This window comes from Cherax quadricarinatus, chromosome 55 (assembly GCF_038502225.1).
Source record: "Cherax quadricarinatus isolate ZL_2023a chromosome 55, ASM3850222v1, whole genome shotgun sequence".
NCBI lineage: Eukaryota > Metazoa > Arthropoda > Malacostraca > Decapoda > Parastacidae > Cherax > Cherax quadricarinatus.
Window position 1 is genome coordinate 13,144,904 of NC_091346.1, and position 24,085 is coordinate 13,168,988.

Below are 24,085 nucleotides of genomic sequence, written 5' to 3' on the forward strand. Positions count from 1 at the left end.
GATACCCCCCTCCTGGAGAAAATTTCTCCACAATACTCTTGTGTTGGTGAATGTTGTTGTGTTATGATTCTCTTGTGTTGGTGAGTGCTGTGTTAAGATACTCCTGTGTTGGTGAATGTTGTTGTGTTCTGGTACTCTTGTGATGGTGAATGTTGTTGTGTTACAGAACTCTTGTGTTGGTGAGTATTCTGTTAAGATACTCTTGTGTTGGTGAATGTCGTTACGTTAAGGTTCTCTTGTATTGGTTTGTATTGTTGTTGTATGATCCTCTTGTGTTGATGATTGTTATTGTATTACTGCACTCTTGTGTTGTGAATGCTGTTATGATACTCTTTTGTTGATGAGTGTTGTTGGAGTATTGCACTCCTGTGTTGGTAAGTGTTGATATTTTATGGTATTCTTGTGTTGGTGAATATTATTTTGTGTTGAGACTTCAAGTGATGAGTTTCGTTTCAATGGTTAAAAAACATTAGTCATCGTGAGCGTGACTGTCCTGTTCATGTAACTTTTGTGTTCGTGAGTGTTGGTGCGTTTGTTTTGTAACTTGCATTGTTAAGTGTCACTGCGTTTGCTATGAAACACTGGTTTTAATGAGTGCTTCTATCTTTGTTATGCAACTCTTGTGTTGGTGAGCATTACCCTGTTATGGAACTCTTGCGTTGGTGAGCATTACCCTGTTATGGAACTCTTGCGTTGGTGAGCTTTACCCTGTTATGGAACTCTTGTGTTGGTGAGCATTACCCTGTTATGGAACTCTTGTGTTGGTGAGCATTACCCTGTTATGGAACTCTTGTGTTGGTGAGCATTACCCTGTTATGGAACTCTTGCGTTGGTGAGCATTACCCTGTTATGGAACTCTTGCGTTGGTGAGCATTACCCTGTTATGGAACTCTTGCGTTGGTGAGCATTACCTTGTTATGCAACTCTTGCGTTGGTGAGCATTACCCTGTTATGCAACTCTTGTGTTGGTGAGCATTACTCTGTTATTGAACTCTTGTGTTGGTGAGCATTACCCTGTTATGGAACTCTTGTGCTGAAGAGTGCAGTTGTTACTAAAAATTTTGTCCTAGAGTGTAGTTCTGAAAGGAAGTGTTGGCACTGACGTGAAGGGTCACAACTCATCAGGAGGTGCCTTGTTCTGAGTAGGGAAGTGTTGCCACTGACGTGAAGGGTCACAACTCCCCAGGAAGTGCCTAGTTCTGAGTAGGGAAGTGTTGGCACTGGCGTGAAGGGTCACAACTCTCCAGGAAGTGCTTAGCTCTGAGTAGGGAAGTGTTGGCACTGATGTGAAAGGTCACAACTCCCTAAGAAGTGTCTCAGAGCAGCTTAAGAAGAGTTTTCAATGAAACTCACAAATTAGTAACTATATTTATCCACAGGATTGTGGCTAGCGAAATGTGGACTCAGAATAGACCCATGTCTGAACAACGGCTACACCGGTGCCAACTGTTCGTGTGTGTGTCCTCCTGGTACCACCGGCACCACCTGTCAGACTGTCACTGGTTCTTATTACGGTAAGAGTACCATTAATATTTTATTATTTATTTTTATTAACACGTCGACTGTCTCCCACCAAAGTAGGGTGGCCTGAAAAAGAATAACTTTCACTATCATTCACTCCATCACTGTCTTGCCAGAGGTGTGCTTACACTACAATTATAAAACTGCAACATTAATTCTCCTCCTTCAGAGTGCAGTACAGAACTTTTCTTCACCAGAACTCAAGTCCGGCCTGCTGGTTTCCCTGAATCCCTTCTTAAATGTTACCCTGCTGACACTCCAACAACACATCAAGTCCTAAGAACCATTTGTCTCCATTCGCTCCTAACATGCTCACACACGCATGCTGGAAGTCCAAACCTTCGGATGCAAAACCTCTTTACCTTCTCCCTCCAACCTTTCCTAGGCCGATCTCTACCCCGCCTTCCCTCCACTACAGATTTATATACACTCTTGAAGTCATTCTATTTGTACAATTATCTATACCTGTCCAAACCAACTCAACAATCCCTCCTCAGCAATCCCATATCTCCTAATTTTCTAATTACTAATTCTCTGCATTATATTCACACCACACATTGCCCTCAGACATGGCATCTCCACTGCCTCCAGCCGTCTCTTTGTTGCAACATTCACCACCCATGTTTCACACCCATATAAGAGCGTTGGTATAACTATACTCTCATACATTCCCCTCTTTGCTTCCATGGACAAAGTTCTTTGTCTCCACAGACTCCTCAGTGCACCACTCACCTTTTTCCCTTCGTCAATTCTATGATTCACCTCGTTTTTCATGGAACCATCTGCTGACACGTCCACTAACAAATATCTGAATACATTCACCTCCTCCATACTCTCTCCCTACATTCTGATATCCAGTCTTTTGTTACCTAATTTTTTTGTTATCCTAAAGTTTTTTCTTCACGTTTTTAGCATTTTCTGCAGTAGAAGGGGTTACTAGCCCATTGCTCCCGGCATTTTAGTCACCTCATGCGTTACGCATGGATTACGGAGGAACGATTCTTTTCCACTTCCCCATGAACAATAGAGGAAATAAAGAAAAACAAGAACTCTTATGAAAAAAGAAGAGAAACATAAATGCTTGTATGTATATATATGCAAGTACATGCCTGTGTAGTGTGACCTAAGTGTAAGTAGAAGTAGCAAGATATACCTGTTATCCAGTGTGTTTACGAAACAGTAAAAAGATACCACCAATCCTACTATCATGTAAAAGATTTGCAGGTTTCTGCTTCACACTCATTTGGCAGGACAGTAGTACCTCCCTGGGTGGTTGTTGTCTACCAACCTACTACCACAGGACGGTAGTACCTCCCTGGGTGGTTGCTGTCTACCAACCTACTACCACAGGACGGTAGTACCTCCATGGGTAGTTGCTGTCTACCATCCTACTACCACAGGATGGTAGTACCTCCATGGGTAGTTGCTGTCTACCATCCTACTACCACAGAACGGTAGTACCTCCATGGGTAGTTGCTGTCTACCATCCTACTACCACAGGACGGTAGTACCTCCATGGGTAGTTGCTGTCTACCAACCTACTACCACAGGAAGGTAGTACTTCCATGGGTGGTTGCTGTCTACCATCCTACTACCACAGGATGGTAGTACCTCCATGGGTGGTTGCTGTCTACCATCCTACTACCACAAGATGGTAGTACCTCCATGGGTGGTTGCTGTCTACCATCCTACTACCTATTTATGTTTAAAATTCAAGATTGCTAGAATTTATGGTAATCTCACGAAATGTTCACTCATCTCTGACACTGATTCTGACAATGTACAAGCAGGATATAAGAAGTAGACATTGTTTAACACCAGTTATGTGTGACCAAGATACAGACTTTATTTTACATCACTCTCTAAGATACACTAATATTTCCACCACCCACAACCTGTTTGCTAATAGTGACCCAACATTTACAACCTTTTTACTTCTAGTCGCCCATCAACCACAGTCTGATTGCTGATACCAACCCGTTAACCACAATCTTTGCTCAATGAACCAAAACCTGCTCGCTATCAGCTATCCACCGCTACCTGCTTGTTACGAGCGACCCATCAACCACGACCTGCTTGCTACTAGCGACCCAACAACCACGACCTGCTTGTTACCAGCGACCCATCAACCACTACCTGCTTGTTACCAGCGACCCATCAACCACTACCTGCCTGTTACCAGCGACCCACCAACCACGACCTGTTTGTTACCAGCGACCCATCAACCACTACCTGATTGCTACTAGCGACCTAATAACCACGACCTGCTTGCTTCCAGCAACCCATCAACCACGACCTGCTTGCTATTAGCGACCCAACAACTACGACCTGCTTGCTAAACACGTCAATCAACATACTACAAAGTATTCATACAATAGGCAAACTACAACCGGTCAAACTATTTTTTAAATCATCCCAAATTATACTTAATATTATATTCACGAGCAAGTGCTAAACCAGTAGGGTTCATATCTCGCCTGTGGCATAGTAGGTAGTCAGTTACTGTTTCAAGGATACGGAGGGTAGTTTTTACTTCCTGGATCAAAAACCCATCACCTGCATCCGAGTATCACCCTTGTAAGGAAAGCCACTTAAAGCAAGAATAATTCCAAACATCCATTTTCCATACAGAGATGTCCAGTATAGATTTATTGTTGTAAATTCTGTTGTAAATTATTTAGACCCACTTTATATATGTCACTTTTATCATGCAACCTGTCATACTACATTCTCAGGAGAACTCCCATGTTTTTAAACAACTCCTATGTAAACAACTCCCATGTTTGTAAACAACTCCTATATTTGTAAACAACTCCTATGTTTGCAAACAGCTCTTGTGTTTGTAAACAACCTGTATGTTTGTAAACAACTCTCATGTATGTTAACAACTCCTGTGTTTGTAAACAACTATGTTTGTAAGCAACTCCTGTGTTTGTAAACAACTCCTCTGTTTGTAAGCAATTGTGTTTGTAAACAACTATGTTTGTAAACAAATCCTGTATTTGTAAACAACTCCTATGTTTTTAAACTGTTTGTAAACAACTCCCATGTCTGTAAACAACTCCTATGTTTGCAAACAACTCCTGTGTTTGTAAACTCCTATATTTGTAAACAACTCCTGTGTTTGCAAATCTCCTGTTTGTAAACAACTGTGTAAACAACTCCAGTGTTTGTAAATAACTCCTATGTTTGTAAACAACTCCTGTGTTTTTAAACAATTCAACAGACTTAGCAACAATATGGTCATTTAATTTAAATGTTTATCGGCGAATTTATGTTTTAGAGAAACTATCCACTAGGAACTTTCTATGTGAAACTAAATTAGTGAATATATATCCCGAGCGCTAGTAACCATCTACTACTAATTAAACACCAGAAACTAACAATTAATGAATATATATCCCGAGCGCTAGTAACAATCTACTACTAATTAAACACCAGAAACTAACAATTAATGAATATATATCCCGAGCGCTAGTAACCATCTACTACTAATTAAGCACCAGAAACTAGCAATTAATGAATATATATCCCGAGCGCTAGTAACCATCTACTACTAATTAAACACCAGAAACTAACAATTAATGAATATATATCCCCAGCACTAGTAACCATCTACTACTAATTAAGCACCAGAAACTAACAATTAATGAATATATATCCCGAGCGCTAGTAACCATCTACTACTAATTAAGCACCAGAAACTAACAGTTAATGAATATCCCCAGCGCTAGTAACCATCTACTACTAATTAAGCACCAGAAACTAGCAACTAACAATCATTAACAAGTAGCTAAACAACTACTAACTACTGATAACAAACATCACGTAACCACTAATGTTTAATAAATGTTTTCTGCTAGTAACTAGAATAAATTAACTAAAGAACTACCCTTAGTTAACTTTTAATATCTAACACTAAGTTATTAAAATTAAATAATCAAACTGGCATATTCTTCCTGGCAGGTAATTATATATCCAACTGCTCGAGGACTGTTACCCAGCCAGGTGTTATTACGTCTCCTAACTATCCCAGCAATTATCCAGCAGGTAATGGATTTTTATTTTATTCATTTTAAATGGATTAATGAAATGTGTGTGTGTGTGTGTGTGTGTGTGTGTGTGTGTGTGTGTGTGTATACTCACCTAGTTGTGGTTGCAGGGGTCGAGTCTCAGCTCCTGGCCCCACCTCTTCACTAGCCGCTACTCAGTCACTCTACCACCTCCGTGAGCCTTATCATACCTCTTCTTAAAGCTATGTATAGATCTTTCCTCCACTACATCACTTCCCAGACTATTCCACTTCCTGACAACTCTGAGACTGAAGAAATACTTCCTGACATCCCTGTAGTTCATCCGAGTCTTCAACTTTCAACTGTGACCCCTTGTTACTGTGTCCTATCTCTGTCCACCTTGTCAATTCCTCTCAGTATTTTATGTGTCGTTATCAAATACCCCCTATCTCTCCTGTCATCCAGTGTCGTCAGGTCGATTTCCCTTAACCTCTCCTTAACCTCTCCCTTAACCTCTCCCCTTAGGTCTGGGACTAGTCTTGTTGCAAACGTTTACACTTTCTCTAGTTTCCTTACATACTTGGCTAGGTGAGGGTTCCAAACTGACGCTGCATACTCCAGTATAGGCCTAATGTACTCAGTGTACAGGGTCCTGAATGATTCCTTATTAAGATGTCGGAATGCTGTTCACAAGATTGCCAATCGCCCATATGCTGTCGCAGTTATTTGGTTGATATGCACCTCAGAAGATGTGCCCGATGTTATACTCACCCCAAGATCCTTTTCCTCGAGTGAGGTTTGTAGTCTCTGGCCCCCTAGACTGAACTATGTCTGTGGTCTTCTTTGCCCTTCCCCAGTCTTCATGACTTTGCACTTGGTGGGGTTGAACTCCAGAAGCCAGTAGCGGGACCAGGCCTGCAGCCTGTCCAGATCCCTTTGTAATTCTGCCTGGTTCTCCTTTGATTGAATTCTTCTCATCAACTTCACATCATCTGCGAACAGGGGCACTTCGGAGTCTATTCATTCCGTCATGTTGTTCACAAATACCAGAAACAGCACTGGTCCTAGGACTGACCCCTGTGGGACCCCACTCGTCACAGGTGCCCACTCTGACACCTCGCCACGTACCATGACTCGCTGTTGTCTTCCTGACAGGTATTCCCTGATCCACTATAGTGCATTCCCTGTTATCCCTGCCTGATCCTCCAGCTTTTGCACTAATATGTTGTGTAGAACTGTGTCAAACGCCTTCTTACAGTCCAAGAAAATGCAATCTATCCACTCCTCTTTCTCTTGTCTTACTGCCGTCACCCTGTCATAGAACTCCCCTAGCTGCTCCAGCATGCTCCGTACATGTTAGTGACACTGGTGTGTGTGTGTGTGTGTGTGTGTGTGTGTGTGTGTGTGTATATATGTGTGTGTATGTGTGTGTGTGTTTATGCGTGTGTGTGTGTCTGTGTGTGTGTCTGTGTGTACTCACCTAATTGTGGTTGCAGGGGTCGAGACTCGGGTCCTGGTCCTGCCTCTTCACAGGTCGGTACTAGATCTTCTCTCTCCCTGCTCCATGAGCTTTATCATACCTTGTCTTAAAACTATGTATGGTTCCTGCCTCCACTACATCACTTGCCAGACTATTCGTGTGTACTCACCTAACTGTACTCACCTAATTGTGGTTGCATGGCCCGATAATCAGCTCCTGGCCCTCCTCTTCACTGATTGCTACTAGGTCCTCTCTCTCCCTGCTCGATGAGCTTTATCATACCTCGTCTTAAAACTATGTATGGCTCCTGCCTCCACTACATTGCTTGCCAGACTATTCCACTGCCTAACAACTCTGTGGCTGAAGAAATACTTCCTAACATCCTTTTGACTCATTTGAGTCATCAGCTTCCAATTGTGACCCATTGTTTCTGCGTCCCATCTCTGGAACATCCTGTCTCTGTCCACCTTATCTATTCCACGCAGTATTTTGTATGTCGTTTTCATGTCTCCTCTGGCTCTCCTTTCCTCCAGTGTCGTCAGACCGATTTCCCTTAACATTTCTTCGTAGGACATTCCCCTTAACTCTGGAACCAGCCCTGTTGCAAACCTTTGCACTTTCTCTAATTTCTTGAGGAGTTTTACCAGGTGTGGGTTCCAGACTGATGCTGCGTACTCAAGTATGGGCCTGACGTACACAGTGTATAATGTCTTGAACGAGTCCTTACTGAGGTATCGGAACGCTATCGGAACGCCCATATGCCGCAGCAGTTATCTGGTTAATGTGTGCTTCTGGTGTCGTACTCGGTATTATACTCACTCCTAGATCTTTCTCCTTGAGTGAGGTTTGCAGTTTTTGGCCTTCTAGCCTATACTCTATCTGCGGTCTTCTTTGCCCTTCTCCGATCATTGACTTTGCATTTGGCGGGGTTAAATTCTAGGAGCCAGTTGCTGGACCACGCATCCAGCCTGTCCAGGTCTCTTTGTAGACCTGTCTGGTCCACATCTGATTCAATTCTCCTCATTAACTTCACATCATCTGCAAACAGGAACAGGTCTGAATCTATCCCTTCCGTCATGTCGTTCACATATACCGAGAATAGCACTGGTCCTAGGACTGACCCCTGTGGGACCCCGCTCGTCACAGGTGCCCACTGTGATACCTCATCACGGACCATGACTCGCTGTTGCTTCCCTGTTAGGTATTCTCCGATCCATTGCAGTGCCCTTCCTGTTATATGTACCTGATCCTGTAGCTTCTGTACTAATCTCTTGTGAGGAACTGTGTCGAAGGCCTTCTTGCAGTCCAAGAAAATCCAATCAACCCACCCCTCCCTCTCATTTCTTTCTTCACTTACCTTGCCATAAAACTCTAGTAGATTTGTGACACAGGATTTGCGTTCCATGAATCCGTACTGGCTGTCGTTTATAATCTTGTTCCGCTCCAGGTGCTCCATCACTCTCCTACTGATAGTCTTCTCCATTATTTTGCACGTCAGTGACACTGGTCTATAGTTTAGTGTTTCATTTCTGTGTCGTTTTTAAAAGATGGGGACTACATTTGCCATCTTTCATACTTCAGGTAGTTGCCAAGTTTCAAGGGAAGTGTTGAAGATTTTGGTTAGTGGCACGCACAGTGTGTCTGTTCGTTCTCTAAGGACCCACGGAGAGATGTTCGGTCCTACCGCCTTTCAGGTATCAAGGTCATTTAGAAACTTCTTCACCTCCTCCTCAGTTGTGTGTAATTCATCCAACACTTGTTGGTATATCCCTTATTGGTGTACCCCACTGTTTTGTGTGTGTGTGTGTGTGTGTACTCACCTATTTGTACTCACCTATTTGTGGTTGCAGGGGTCGAGTCACAGCTCCTGGCCCCGCCTCTTCGCTGATTGCTACTAGGTCCTCTCTCTCCCTGCCCCATGAGCTCTATCATACCTCGCCTTAAAACTATGTATGGTTCCTGCCTCCACCACATCACTTTCTAGGCTATTCCATGGCCTGACTACTCTATGACTGAAGAAATACTTCCTAACATCCCTTTGATTCATCTGAGTCTTCAACTTCCAATTGTGACCTCTTGTGTCTGTGTCCCATCTCTGGAACATCCCGTCTTTGTCCACCTCGTCTATTCCGCGCAGTATTTTATATGTCGTTATCATGTCTCCCCTGACCCTCCTGGCCTCCAGTGTCGTCAGGCCGATTTCCCTCAACCTTTCTTCATAGGACAATCCCCGTAGCTCTGGGACTAGTCTTGTTGCAAACCTTTGCACTTTCTCTAATTTCTTGACGTGCTTGACTAGGTGTGGATTCCAAACTGGTGCTGCATACTCCAGTATGGGCCTGACGTAGATGGTGTACAGAGTCTTAAACGAATCCTTACTGAGGTATCGGAACGCTATCCGTAGGTTTGCCAGGCGCCCGTATGCTGCAGCAGTTATCTGATTGATGTGCGCCTCAGGAGATATGCTCGGTGTTATACTCACCCCCAGATCTTTTTCCTTTAGTGAGGTTTGCAGTCTTTGGCCATCTAAACTATATTGTGTCTGCGGTCTTCTTTGCCCTTCCCCAATCTACATGACTTTGCATTTGGCAGGGTTAAATTCAAGGAGCCAGTTGCTGGACCAGGCTTGTAGCCTGTCCAGATCTCTTTGTAGTCCTGCCTGATCCTCGTCCGATTCGATTCTTCTCATTAACTTCACATCGTCTGCAAACAAGGACACTTCTGAGTCTATCCCTTCCGTTATGTCGTTCAAGTATACCAAGAACAGCACAGGTCCTAGGACTGACCCCTGTGGAACCCCGCTTGTCACAGGCGCCCACTCTGACACCTCGTCGCGTACCATGACTCGTTGTTTCCTCCCTGTCAGATATTCTCTGATCCATTGCAGTGCCTTTCCTGTTATGTGTGCCTGGTCCTCTAGCTTTTGCAGTAACCTCTTGTGAGGAACTGTGTCGAAAGCCTTCTTGCAGTCCAAAAATACGCAGTCGATCCACCCCTCTCTCTCTTGTCTTACTTCTGTCACCTTGTCATAAAACTCTAGTAGGTTTGTGACACAGGATTTTCCTTCCCTGAAACCGTGCTGGTTGTCAATTATACACTTGTTTCTTTCCAGGTGCCCCACCACTCTCCTCCTGATGATCTTCTCCATGACCTTGCATACTATACACGTTAGAGATACAGGTCTGTAGTTTAGTGCCTCATGTCTGTCTCCCTTTTTAAAAATTGGGACTACATTTGCCATTTTCCATACCTCAGGGAGTTGCCCAGTTTCAAATGATGTGTTGAAGATCTTTGTTAATGGCTCACACAATATCTCTGCTCCCTCTTTAAGGACCCATGGAGAGATGTTGTCTGGTCCCACCGCCTTTGAGGTGTCAAGTTCGCATAGCAGCTTCTTCACCTCCTCCTTGGTTATATGTACCTCATCCAGCACTTGCTGGTGTGCCCCCCTGTTCTGATTTCTTGGAGTCCTACTGGTTTCCACTGTAAATACCTCTTTAAATCTTGTGTTGAGCTCCTGACATACCTCTCGGTCGTTTCTTGTGAATTCCCCATCACCCTTCCTCAGTCTGATTACCTGGTCCTTGACTTTTGTTTTCCTCCTGATGTGGCTGTACAACAGCTTCGGGTCAGTCTTTACTTTTGATGCTATGTCATTTTCATATTGTCTCTGAGCCTCCCTTCTTATCTGTGCATATTCGTTTCTGGCTCTTCGGCTGATTTCTTTATTTTCCTGAGTTCTCTGTCTTCTGTACCTTTTCCATTCTCTAGTACACCTAGTTTTTGCCTCCCTACACCTTTGGGTGAACCAAGGACTCGTTCTGTTCTTCCCATTATTTCTGTTTCCCTTGGGAACAAACCTCTCCTCTGCCTCCTTGCATTTTGTTGCTACATAGTCCATCATTTCTTGTACTGGTTTTCCTGTCAGTTCCCTCTCCCACTGAATGTCTTGAAGGAAGTTCCTCATGCCTGAGTAGTTCCCCCTTTTGTAGTTTGGTTTTTCCCAGCCTATTCCTGCTACTCTCTCCACTTGGAGCTCAACTATGTAGTCGAAGCACAGAACCACATGATCACTAGCTCCCAGGGGCCTTTCATACATGATACCCTCGATGTCCGAACTACTCATGGTGAATACAAGGTCCAACCTTGCTGGTTCATCCTCTCCTCTCTCTCTGGTAGTGTCTCTAACATGTTGATGCATGAGGTTCTCCAGTACCACATCCATCATCTTGGCTCTCCATGTTTCGGGACCCCCATGGGGCTCCAGGTTTTCCCAGTCAATCTCCTTGTGATTGAAATCACCCATAACTAGTAACTTTGCTCCCCCCATGTGTGCTCTCCTGGCCACCTCGGCTAGTGTGTTGATCATTGCTCTGTTGCTCTCATCGTATTCTTCTCTTGGCCTCCTGCAGTTCTGTGGTGGGTTGTACATTACTGCAATTATCACCTTATGTCCCTCAGACTGGATTGTTCCTACTAAGTAGTCCCTTTCGCCCATGCCATCCATTCCTTCCATTTTCTCAAAACCCCACTGGTTTTTAATGAGCAGTGCAACTCCTCCTCCCCCTCTCCTCCCTCTGTCTTTCCTGAAGATTTGATATCCGGATGGAAAGATTGAATCTGTTATTATTCTGGTGAGTTTTGTTTCTGTGAGTGCTATTATGTCTGGGGATGTCTCTTTGATTCTTTCGTGCCACTCCTCATACTTGTTTGTTATTCCATCTGCATTTGTAGTGTGTGTGTGTGTGTGTGTGTGTGTGTGTGTGTGTGTGTGTGTGTGTGTGTGTGTGTGTGTGTGTGTGTGTGTGTTTGTGTGTGTGTCTGTGTCTGTGTCTGTGTCTGTGTGTCTGTGTCTGTGTGTCTGTGTCTGTGTGTCTGCGTTTCTGTGCGTGTAGTTCTCATTACTTAATAATTAATAATCAATGCCAAATATAAAAAATGAATAGGAATATACGTATGAATGGAGGTGAACGAGGAAGTTACTGATCAGTGTTCACTTGTGTTGGCCAGGATCAAGATGCATGTACGTGATCACTGCTCCGAGCTGCTACTATCCTCAAGTTACCTTCAAGACCTTCACATTGTATGGGTATAATAACTACTGCAACAACGCTGCTTGCTGCTACTTTGATTTTCTAGAGATCAGGACTACCAACCTCACCAATGGCAATGTGTAAGATAAGAAACTTAAGCAGTATGAACCGTCGCAAATTTTTTGTAACTCGTCCTAATTTATTTTCAAGCAAATGTGTAAATATTTTTTTATAAAGAATTTAAAATATCCATTTTAAATTCTTTATATAAAACTGATTCATCGCTTTCTTCCTCATAACTATATTTTCAAAACTGTTTTTTTTATTTATTTAAAAAACAAACACAGACACAGTTCGGCTAAACCCCCTTAAAAATAATCTTTCCTAAAATTTAGTTTTATAGGAATTTAAATAATTTTTTAATTACAATGATGTTAATATTTTTATTTTTCGTACCAAAGCTCACTTAGAAATATATATATATATATATATATATATATATATATATATATATATATATATATATATATATATATATATAAGTAGTGTTGATTTCTACACAGCGGTCTCTTCTACAGAGCGGTCTCCTCCGCTCAGCGGTCTCCTTTTCACACCTATGTGCTAATGACCTTGACCTTGACCTCGCCCTCGAGACCACCTCCCCCTCGAGACCACCTCCCCCTCGAGACCACCTCGCCCTCGAGACCACCTCCCCCTCGAGACCACCTCGCCCCCCACCCGCGCCCGCCCACGACCCCCGCCCACGACCCCCGCCCACGACCCCCGCCCACGTCCCCCCATCCGCGCCCCCCACCCGCGACTTCCATAGGGGGAAGTCGACAAGATTCAGCCTGTGTGTGTGGGGTCATCGCGTGACGTCACTGGCATAGGGGGAAGTCGACAAGATTCAACCTGTATGTGCGGCCATCACGTGACGTCACTGACATAGGGGGGAAGTCGACAAGATTCAGCTTGTATGTGTGAGGTCATCACGTGACGTCACTGACCGCCGAGTAAACACACTTTTTAGTTCATTTAACATTAATGAGAGGAATACTGACGTCACACTTGTTTAGACCTGTAGTAAGAGAAAGTACCATGCCTCATAGGAGGAGTTCATTTGAATGCTTACCCTGAGAGGGGGGAATCCAAAAAACTCGATCCAAGGAGATGGAGTCTTGGTATTATCGAGAAAAAAATTTGATCCGAGGAATTGGAGTCTTTGTATTATCGAGAAAAAAAAATTGGGATGCAAGTGGGAGTTCATTTGAATGCTTACGCCCAGAGGGGGGAACCCAAAAATTTGATCCAAGGAGATCATAAGAATTTCAAAACCCCATAGGGGATAATCCAAAAAACTCGACCCGAGGAGATGAAGTCTTGGTATTATCGAGAAAACTTGATCCAAGGAGATGGAGACTTTGATTTCGAGAAAATTTGATCCGAGGAATTGGAGTCTTTGTATTATCGAGAAAAGCTTGATCCAAGGAGATGGAGACTTCCAAAAAACTTGATTCGAGGAAGTGGAGACTTTGATTTCGAGAAAAACTTGATCCGAGGAGATGGAGACTTTGATTTCGAGAAAAAAAATTCGAAAAAATTTGGGGTGGGGGTGAAAGTTGGAGGGGCAATCCAAAAAACTTGATTAGAGGAAGTGGAGAGCACAATAAAATGAAATTCAAAAAAAATTTGAAAAAAATCGGAAAAAAATTTGGGGCGAGGGGGCGATCCGGACGACGCTGCAGAAGGCGCAGCAGAAGGCGTGGGCGGGGGCGCGAGGGGCGCGGGCGGGGCGCGAGGGCGCGGCGGGGCCGGTGGGTCGGCGCGATGGGCGGGGGGGAGACGGAGTGGGGGGCGCGGGTGGGGGGACGTGGGCGTGGGTCGTGGGCGGGAGTCGTGGGCGGGGGTCGTGGGCGGGCGCGGGTGGGGGGCGAGGTGGTCTCGAGGGGGAGGTGGTCTCGAGGGCGAGGTGGTCTCGAGGGGGAGGTGGTCTCGAGGGCGAGGTGGTCTCGAGGGGGAGGTCAAGGTCATTAGCACATAGGTGTGAAATGGAGACCGCTCAGTAGAAGAGACCGCTGAGCGGAGGAGACCGCTCTGTAGAAGAGACCTCTGAGCAGAGGAGACCGCTCTGTAGAAGAGACCGCTGTGTAGAAATCAACACTACTTATATATATATATATATATATATATATATATATATATATATATATATATATATATATATATATATATATATATATATATATATATATATATATATATAAATATATATATATGTATATATATATGTACATATATATATATATATATATATATATATATATATATATATATATATATATATATATATATATATATATATATATATATATATAATATATGAGATTTGCTTAGAGGCTCCCACACCTACGTATGCCATAGGATGGCAGTCCAACAGCTAGCAGTGTGCTGGCTGCGCCATTCTTGTAGGGTTGGGTGGTCCTGTGGTTTAAAGCATCATGTGGTTCTCGCTTACCATGAGGCAGGCCAGTACAACATGGGTTCGAATCCTTGGCTAGCGCAATGTTATTATTGATCAATACCACTCGTTCGTGGTTACAATAATACATATATATATATATATATATATATATATATATATATATATATATATATATATATATATATATGTCGTGCCGAATAGGCAGAACTTGCGATCTTGGCTTAAATAGCAACGCTATTTGTATATGCAATAATTTCGCCAAAATCATTTTGAACCTAACGAAAAAAATATATTTCACTGTGTTTGTTTAGCATTAAATTACTATAAACAAATCTAAAATGTATTTATTTGGGTTAGGCTAAAATAAATTGATCTTGTTATAATAAGGTTAGGTAAGTTTTCTAAGATTCTTCTGGTGCAAAATTAAAATTTTTTACATTAACATTAATGAAAAAAAATATATCTTTAAACGCATAAGAGAAAATTTCAGAAAGGACTTAATTTTAAATGAGTTCTTGCTAATTAACCAGTTTTACATATTCGGCACGACATATATATATATATATATATATATATATATATATATATATATATATATATATATATATATATATATATATATATATGTATATATATATATATATATATATATATATATATATATATATATATATATATATATATATATATATATATATATATATATATATATATATATATATATATATATATATATATATATATATATATATATATATATATATATATATATATATATATATATATATATATATATATATGTAGAGGAGGGAGAGGGATTTTGGGAGATGTTAAGCGAGTGTGTAGGAACTTTGAACCAAGTGAGCAATTGTGGTAGGGGACCTAAATGCTAAAGTAGGAGAAGCATTTATAGAGGGTGTGGTAGGTAAGTTTGGGGGGCCCTTTGATTGAACTTTGTATAGAAAGGGGTTTGGTTGTAGGTAGTACATATTTTAAGAAAAAGAGGATAATACACAAATAACCCGCACATAAAAGAGAGAAGCTTACGACGACGTTGTAAATGGTCCAAGTCGGACCGTAACGTCGTCGTAAGCTTCTTTCTTTTATGTGCGGGTTATTTGTGTATCGTTCCAGTTACGGTATTGTGCTTTTTTTTTGTTATTTAAATAAGTATACAAGATATGATGTAGGGCGAAATGACAGTAGTTTGTTGGATTATGTATTGGTGGATAAAAGACTGTTGAGTAGACTTCAGGATGTACATGTTTATAGAGGGGCCACAGATATATCAGATCACTTTTTAGTTGTAGCTACACGGAGAGTAAAAGGTAGATGGGATACAAGGAGAATAGAAGCATCAGGGAAGAGAGAGGTGAAGGTTTATAAACTAAAAGATGAGGCAGTTAGGATAAGATATAAACAGCTATTGGAGGATAGATGGGCTAATGAGAGCATAGGCAATGGGGTCGAAGAGGTATGGGGTAGGTCTAAAAATGTAGTGTTAGAGTGTTCAGCAGAAGTTTGTGGTTACAGGAAAGTGGGTGCTGGAGGGAAGAGGAGCGATTGGTGGAAGGATGATGTAAAGAGAGTAGTAAGGGAGAAAAAGTTAGCATATGAGAAGTTTTTACAAAGTAGAAGTGATACAAGGAGTGAAGAGTATATGGACAAAAAGAGAGAGGTTAAGAGAGTGGTGAAGCAATGTAAAAAGAGAACAAATGAGAGAGTGGGTGAGATTTTATCAATAAATTTTGTTGAATATATGAAAAAGTTTTGGAGTGACATTAACAAGTTAAGGAAGTCTAGAGAACAAATCGATTTGTCAGTTCAAAATAGGAGAGGAGAGTTATTAAATGGAGAGTTAGATGTATTGGGGAGATGGAGGGAATATTTTGAGGAATTGTTAAATGTTGATGAAGGTAGGGAAGCTGTGATTTTGTGTATAGGGCAAGGAGGAATAACATCTTGTAGGAGTGAGGAAGAGCCAGTTGTGAGTGCGGGGGAAGTTCATGAGGCAGTAGGTAAAATGAAAGGGGGTAAGGCAGCCGGGATTGATGGGATAAAGATAGAAAAATTAAAAGCAGGTGGGGATATAGTTTTGGAATGGTTGGTGCAATTATTTAATAAATGTATGGAAGAATGTAAGGTACCTAGGGATTGGCAGAGAGCATGCATAGTTCCTTTGTTTAAAGGCAAAGGGGACAAAAGAGAGTGCAAAAATTATAGGGGATAAGTCTGTTGAGTATACCTGGTAAAGTGTATGATAGAGTTAGTATTGAAAGAATTAAGAGTAAGACGGAGAATAGGATAGCAGATGAACAATGAAGCTTTTGGAAAGGTAGGGGGGTGTGTGGACCAGGTGTTTACAGTGAAACATATAAGTGAACAATATATAGATAAGGCTAAAGAGGTTTTTGTGGCATTTATGGATTTGGAAAAGGCGTATGACAGGGTGGATAGGGGAGCAATATGGCAGATGTTGCAGGTGTATGGTGTAGGAGGTAGGTTACTGAAAGCAGTGAAGAGTTTTTACGAGGATAGTGAGGCTCAAGTTAGAGTATGTAGGAAAAAGGGAGATTATTTCCCAGTAAAAGTAGGCCTTAGACAAGGATGTATGATGTCACCGTTGTTGTTTAATATATTTATAGATGGGGTTGTAGGAGAAGTAAATGCGAAGGTCTTGCCAAGAGGCGTGGAGTTAAAAGATAAAGAATCACACATAAAGTGGGAGTTGTCAGAGTTGCTTTTTCCTGATGACACTGTGCTCTTGAGAGATTCTGAAGAGAAGTTGCAGACGTTGGTGGATGAATTTGGTAGGGTATGCAAAAGAAGAAAATTAAAAGTGAATACAGGAAAAAGTAAGGTTATGAGGATAACAAAAAGATTAGGTGATGAAAGATTGGATATCAGATTGGGGGGAGAGAGTATGGAGGAGGTGAATGTATTCAGATATTTGGGAGTGGACATGTCAGCAGAATGGTCTATGAAAGATGAGGTGAATCATAGAATTGATGATGGAAAAAGGGTGAGCAGTGCACTTAGGAGTCTGTGGAGTCAAAGAACTTTGTCCTTGGAGGCAAACAGGGGAATGTATGAGAGTATAGTTTTACCAATGCTCTTATATGGGTGTGAAGCATGGATGATGAATGTTGCAGCGAGGAGAAGGCTGGACGTAGTGGAGATGTCATGTTTGAGGGCGATGTGTGGTGTAAATATAATACAGAGAATTCGTAGTTTGGAAGTTAGGAGGAGGTGCGGGATTACCAAAACTGTTGTCCAGAGGGCTGAGGAAGGGTTGTTGAGGTGGTTCTGACATGTAGAGAGAAAAAAGCGAAACAGAATGATTTCAAGAGTGTATCAGTCTGTAGTGGAAGGAAGGCGGGGTAGGGGTCCGCCTAGGAATGGTTGGAGGGAGGGGGTAAAGGAGGTTTTGTGTATGAGGGGCTTGGACTTCCAGCAGGCATGCGTGAGCGTGTTTGATAGGAGTGAATTTTGACAAATGGTTTTAATACTTGACGTGCTGCTGAAGTGTGAGCAAAGTAACATTTATGAAGGGATTCAGGGAAACCGGCAGGCCGGACTTGAGTCCTGGAGATGGGAAGTACAGTGCCTGCATTCTGAAGGAGGGGTGTTAATGTTAAAGTTTAAAAACTGTCTGTAAAGCACCCTTTTGGCAAAACAGTGGAGTGAATGATGGTGAAAGTTTTTCTTTTTCGGGCCACCCTGCCTTGGTGGGAATCGGCCAGTGTGTTAATAAAAATAATATATATATATATATATATATATATATATATATATATATATATATATATATATATATATATATATACAAACACTGATCTGAAGGAGACTCGAACCTACGAACCTGACAAGGTACGCAGTGCTTTACCAATCTACCCACACGACCAATACCCGTGTACATGAACACGTTTGATCCAAGGCAGCCAGCTTTCAGGGAGAAGCTTACAGCTTTTCATCTCACTGCATGCATCAGCCTTACTAGAGATTTGAACAATGCAAGGAATTCGCAGCATGCGAAATATACACAAACACTGATCTCTGGCTGAAGGAGACTCGAATACCTTGGAGTGTAGCATGAGCTACACGTTTGATCCAAGGCAGCCAGCTTTCAGGGAGAAGGCTTACAGCTTTTCATCTCATCCCCTGCATGCATCAGCCTTACTAGAGATTTGAACAATGCAAGGAATTCGCGAGAGCATGCGAAATATACACAAACACTGATCTCTGGCTGAAGGAGACTCGAACCTACGAACCTTAGGACAAGGTACGCAGTGCTTTACCAATCTACCCACACTGGACCAATACCTTGGCGTGTAGCATGAGCTACACGTTTGATCCAAGGCAGCCAGCTTTCAGGGAGAAGGCTTACAGCTTTTCATCTCATCCCCTGCATGCATCAGCCTTACTAGAGATTTGAACAATGCAAGGAATTCGCGAGAGCATGCGAAATATACACAAACACTGATCTCTGGCTGAAGGAGACTCGAACCTACGAACCTTAGGACAAGGTACGCAGTGCTTTACCAATCTACCCACATTGGACCAATACCTTGGTGTCTACACGTTTGATCCCAGGCAGCCAGCTTACAGCTTTTCATCTCATCCCCTGCATGCATCAGCCTTACTAGAGATTTGAACAATGCAAGGAATTCGCGAGAGCATGCGAAATATACACAAACACTGATCTCTGGCTGAAGGAGACTCGAACCTACGAACCTTAGGACAAGGTACGCAGTGCTTTACCAATCTACCCACACTGGACCAATACCTTGGCGTGTAGCATGAGCTACACGTTTGATCCAAGGCAGCCAGCTTTCAGGGAGAAGGCTTACAGCTTTTCATCTCATCCCCTGCATGCATCAGCCTTACTAGAGATTTGAACAATGCAAGGAATTCGCGAGAGCATGCGAAATATACACAAACACTGATCTCTGGCTGAAGGAGACTCGAACCTACGAACCTTAGGACAAGGTACGCAGTGCTTTACCAATCTACCCACACTGGACCAATACCTTGGCGTGTAGCATGAGCTACATGTTTGATCCAAGGCAGCCAGCTTTCAGGGAGAAGTGTTTGTGTATATTTCGCATGCTCTCGCGAATTCCTTGCATTGTTCAAATCTCTAGTAAGGCTGATGCATGCAGGGGATGAGATGAAAAGCTGTAAGCCTTCTCCCTGAAAGCTGGCTGCCTTGGATCAAACGTGTAGCTCATGCTACACGCCAAGGTATTGGTCCAGTGTGGGTAGATTAGTAAAGCACTGCGTACCTTGTCCTAAGGTTCGTAGGTTCGAGTCTCCTTCAGCCAGAGATCAGTGTTTGTGTATATTTCGCATGCTCTCGCGAATTCCTTGCATTGTTCAAATCTCTAGTAAGGCTGATGCATGCAGGGGATGAGACGAAAAGCTGTAAGCCTTCTCCCTGAAAGCTGGCTGCCTTGGATCAAACGTGTAGCTCATGCTACACGCCAAGGTATTGGTCCAGTGTGGGTAGATTGGTAAAGCACTGCGAACCTTGTCCTAAGGTTCGTAGGTTCGAGTCTCCTTCAGCCAGAGATCAGTGTTTGTGTATATTTCGCATGCTCTCGCGAATTCCTTGCATTGTTCAAATCTCTAGTAAGGCTGATGCATGCAGGGGATGAGATGAAAAGCTGTAAGCCTTCTCCCTGAAAGCTGGCTGCCTTGGATCAAACGTGTAGCTCATGCTACACGCCAAGGTATTGGTCCAGTGTGGGTAGATTGGTAAAGCACTGCGTACCTTGTCCTAAGGTTCGTAGGTTCGAGTCTCCTTCAGCCAGAGATCAGTGTTTGTGTATATTTCGCATGCTCTCGCGAATTCCTTGCATTGTTCAAATCTCTAGTAAGGCTGATGCATGCAGGGGATGAGATGAAAAGCTGTAAGCCTTCTCCCTGAAAGCTGGCTGCCTTGGATCAAACGTGTAGCTCATGCTACACGCTAAGGTATTGGTCCAGTGTGGGTAGATTGGTAAAGCACTGCGTACCTTGTCCTAAGGTTCGTAGGTTCGAGTCTCCTTCAGCCAGAGATCAGTGTTTGTGTATATTTCGCATGCTCTCGCGAATTCCTTGCATTGTTCAAATCTCTAGTAAGGCTGATGCATGCAGGGGATGAGATGAAAAGCTGTAAGCCTACTCCCTGAAAGCTGGCTGCCTTGGATCAAACGTGTAGACGCCAAGGTATTGGTCCAGTGTGGGTAGATTGGTAAAGCACTGCGTACCTTGTCCTAAGGTTCGTAGGTTCGAGTCTCCTTCAGCCAGAGATCAGTGTTTGCGTATATTTCGCATGCTCTCGCGAATTCCTTGCATTGTTCAAATCTCTAGTAAGGCTGATGCATGCAGGGGATGAGATGAAAAGCTGTAAGCCTTCTCCCTGAAAGCTGGCTGCCTTGGATCAAACGTGTAGCTCATGCTACACTCCAAGGTATTGGTCCAGTGTGGGTAGATTGGTAAAGCACTGCGTACCTTGTCCTAAGGTTCGTAGGTTCGAGTCTCCTTCAGCCAGAGATCAGTGTTTGTGTATATTTCGCATGCTCTCGCGAATTCCTTGCATTGTTCAAATCTCTAGTAAGGCTGATGCATGCAGGGGATGAGATGAAAAGCTGTAAGCCTTCTCCCTGAAAGCTGGCTGCCTTGGATCAAACGTGTAGCTCATGCTACACGCCAAGGTATTGGTCCAGTGTGGGTAGATTGGTAAAGCACTGCGTACCTTGTCCTAAGGTTCGTAGGTTCGAGTCTCCTTCAGCCAGAGATCAGTGTTTGTGTATATTTCGCATGCTCTCGCGAATTCCTTGCATTGTTCAAATCTCTAGTAAGGCTGATGCATGCAGGGGATGAGATGAAAAGCTGTAAGCCTTCTCCCTGAAAGCTGGCTGCCTTGGATCAAACGTGTAGCTCATGCTACACGCCAAGGTATTGGTCCAGTGTGGGTAGATTGGTAAAGCACTGCGTACCTTGTCCTAAGGTTCGTAGGTTCGAGTCTCCTTCAGCCAGAGATCAGTGTTTGTGTATATTTCGCATGCTCTCGCGAATTCCTTGCATTGTTCAAATCTCTAGTAAGGCTGATGCATGCAGGGGATGAGATGAAAAGCTGTAAGCCTTCTCCCTGAAAGCTGGCTGCCTTGGATCAAACTTGTAGCTCATGATACACGCTAAGGTATTGGTCCAGTGTGGGTAGATTGGTAAAGCACTGCGTACCTTGTCCTAAGGTTCGTAGGTTCGAGTCTCCTTCAGCCAGAGATCAGTGTTTGTGTATATTTCGCATGCTCTCGCGAATTCCTTGCATTGTTCAAATCTCTAGTAAGGCTGATGCATGCAGGGGATGAGATGAAAAGCTGTAAGCCTACTCCCTGAAAGCTGGCTGCCTTGGATCAAACGTGTAGACGCCAAGGTATTGGTCCAGTGTGGGTAGATTGGTAAAGCACTGCGTACCTTGTCCTAACGTTCGTAGGTTCGAGTCTCCTTCAGCCAGAGATCAGTGTTTGTGTATATTTCGCATGCTCTCGCGAATTCCTTGCATTGTTCAAATCTCTAGTAAGGCTGATGCATGCAGGGGATGAGATGAAAAGCTGTAAGCCTTCTCCCTGAAAGCTGGCTGCCTTGGATCAAACGTGTAGCTCATGCTACACGCCAAGGTATTGGTCCAGTGTGGGTAGATTGGTAAAGCACTGCGTACCTTGTCCTAAGGTTCGTAGGTTCGAGTCTCCTTCAGCCAGAGATCAGTGTTTGTGTATATTTCGCATGCTCTCGCGAATTCCTTGCATTGTTCAAATCTCTAGTAAGGCTGATGCATGCAGGGGATGAGATGAAAAGCTGTAAGCCTTCTCCCTGAAAGCTGGCTGCCTTGGATCAAACGTGTAGCTCATGCTACACTCCAAGGTATTGGTCCAGTGTGGGTAGATTGGTAAAGCACTGCGTACCTTGTCCTAAGGTTCGTAGGTTCGAGTCTCCTTCAGCCAGAGATCAGTGTTTGTGTATACTTCGCATGCTCTCGCGAATTCCTTGCATTGTTCAAATCTCTAGTAAGGCTGATGCATGCAGGGGATGAGATGAAAAGCTGTAAGCCTTCTCCCTGAAAGCTGGCTGCCTTGGATCAAACGTGTAGCTCATGCTACACGCCAAGGTATTGGTCCAGTGTGGGTAGATTGGTAAAGCACTGCGTACCTTGTCCTAAGGTTCGTAGGTTCGAGTCTCCTTCAGCCAGAGATCAGTGTTTGTGTATATTTCGCATGCTCTCGCGAATTCCTTGCATTGTTCAAATCTCTAGTAAGGCTGATGCATGCAGGGGATGAGATGAAAAGCTGTAAGCCTTCTCCCTGAAAGCTGGCTGCCTTGGATCAAACGTGTAGCTCATGCTACACGCTAAGGTATTGGTCCAGTGTGGGTAGATTGGTAAAGCACTGCGTACCTTGTCCTAAGGTTCGTAGGTTCGAGTCTCCTTCAGCCAGAGATCAGTGTTTGTGTATATTTCGCATTCTCTCGCGAATTCCTTGCATTGTTCAAATCTCTAGTAAGGCTGATGCATGCAGGGGATGAGATGAAAAGCTGTAAGCCTACTCCCTGAAAGCTGGCTGCCTTGGATCAAACGTGTAGACGCCAAGGTATTGGTCCAGTGTGGGTAGATTGGTAAAGCACTGCGTACCTTGTCCTAAGGTTCGTAGGTTCGAGTCTCCTTCAGCCAGAGATCAGTGTTTGTGTATATTTCGCATGCTCTCGCGAATTCCTTGCATTGTTCAAATCTCTAGTAAGGCTGATGCATGCAGGGGATGAGATGAAAAGCTGTAAGCCTTCTCCCTGAAAGCTGGCTGCCTTGGATCAAACGTGTAGCTCATGCTACACGCCAAGGTATTGGTCCAGTGTGGGTAGATTGGTAAAGCACTGCGTACCTTGTCCTAAGGTTCGTAGGTTCGAGTCTCCTTCAGCCAGAGATCAGTGTTTGTGTATATTTCGCATGCTCTCGCGAATTCCTTGCATTGTTCAAATCTCTAGTAAGGCTGATGCATGCAGGGGATGAGATGAAAAGCTGTAAGCCTTCTCCCTGAAAGCTGGCTGCCTTGGATCAAACGTGTAGCTCACGCTACACGCCAAGGTATTGGTCCAGTGTGGGTAGATTGGTAAAGCACTGCGTACCTTGTCCTAAGGTTCGTAGGTTCGAGTCTCCTTCAGCCAGAGATCAGTGTTTGTGTATATTTCGCATGCTCTCGCGAATTCCTTGCATTGTTCAAATCTCTAGTAAGGCTGATGCATGCAGGGGATGAGATGAAAAGCTGTAAGCCTTCTCCCTGAAAGCTGGCTGCCTTGGATCAAACGTGTAGCTCATGCTACACGCCAAGGTATTGGTCCAGTGTGGGTAGATTGGTAAAGCACTGCGTACCTTGTCCTAAGGTTCGTAGGTTCGAGTCTCCTTCAGCCAGAGATCAGTGTTTGTGTATATTTCGCATGCTCTCGCGAATTCCTTGCATTGTTCAAATCTCTAGTAAGGCTGATGCATGCAGGGGATGAGATGAAAAGCTGTAAGCCTTCTCCC

At 43.4% G+C, this 24,085-nt stretch overlaps 1 protein-coding gene across 1 annotated transcript in view; it reads left to right on the forward strand.

The window, feature by feature from the left end:
- The first annotated feature begins 1,359 nt into the window (after positions 1-1,359).
- LOC138850959 (uncharacterized) overlaps positions 1,360-24,085 on the forward strand; it is a 96,714-nt gene continuing 73,988 nt past the window's right edge. Inside the window, exons 1-3 of the mRNA XM_070096831.1 lie at positions 1,360-1,514; positions 5,488-5,571; positions 12,025-12,187. Of these exons, the coding sequence (XP_069952932.1) occupies positions 12,036-12,187 (152 nt within the window). The 5' untranslated portion in view covers positions 1,360-1,514; positions 5,488-5,571; positions 12,025-12,035. The remainder of the gene's footprint in view (positions 1,515-5,487; positions 5,572-12,024; positions 12,188-24,085) is intronic.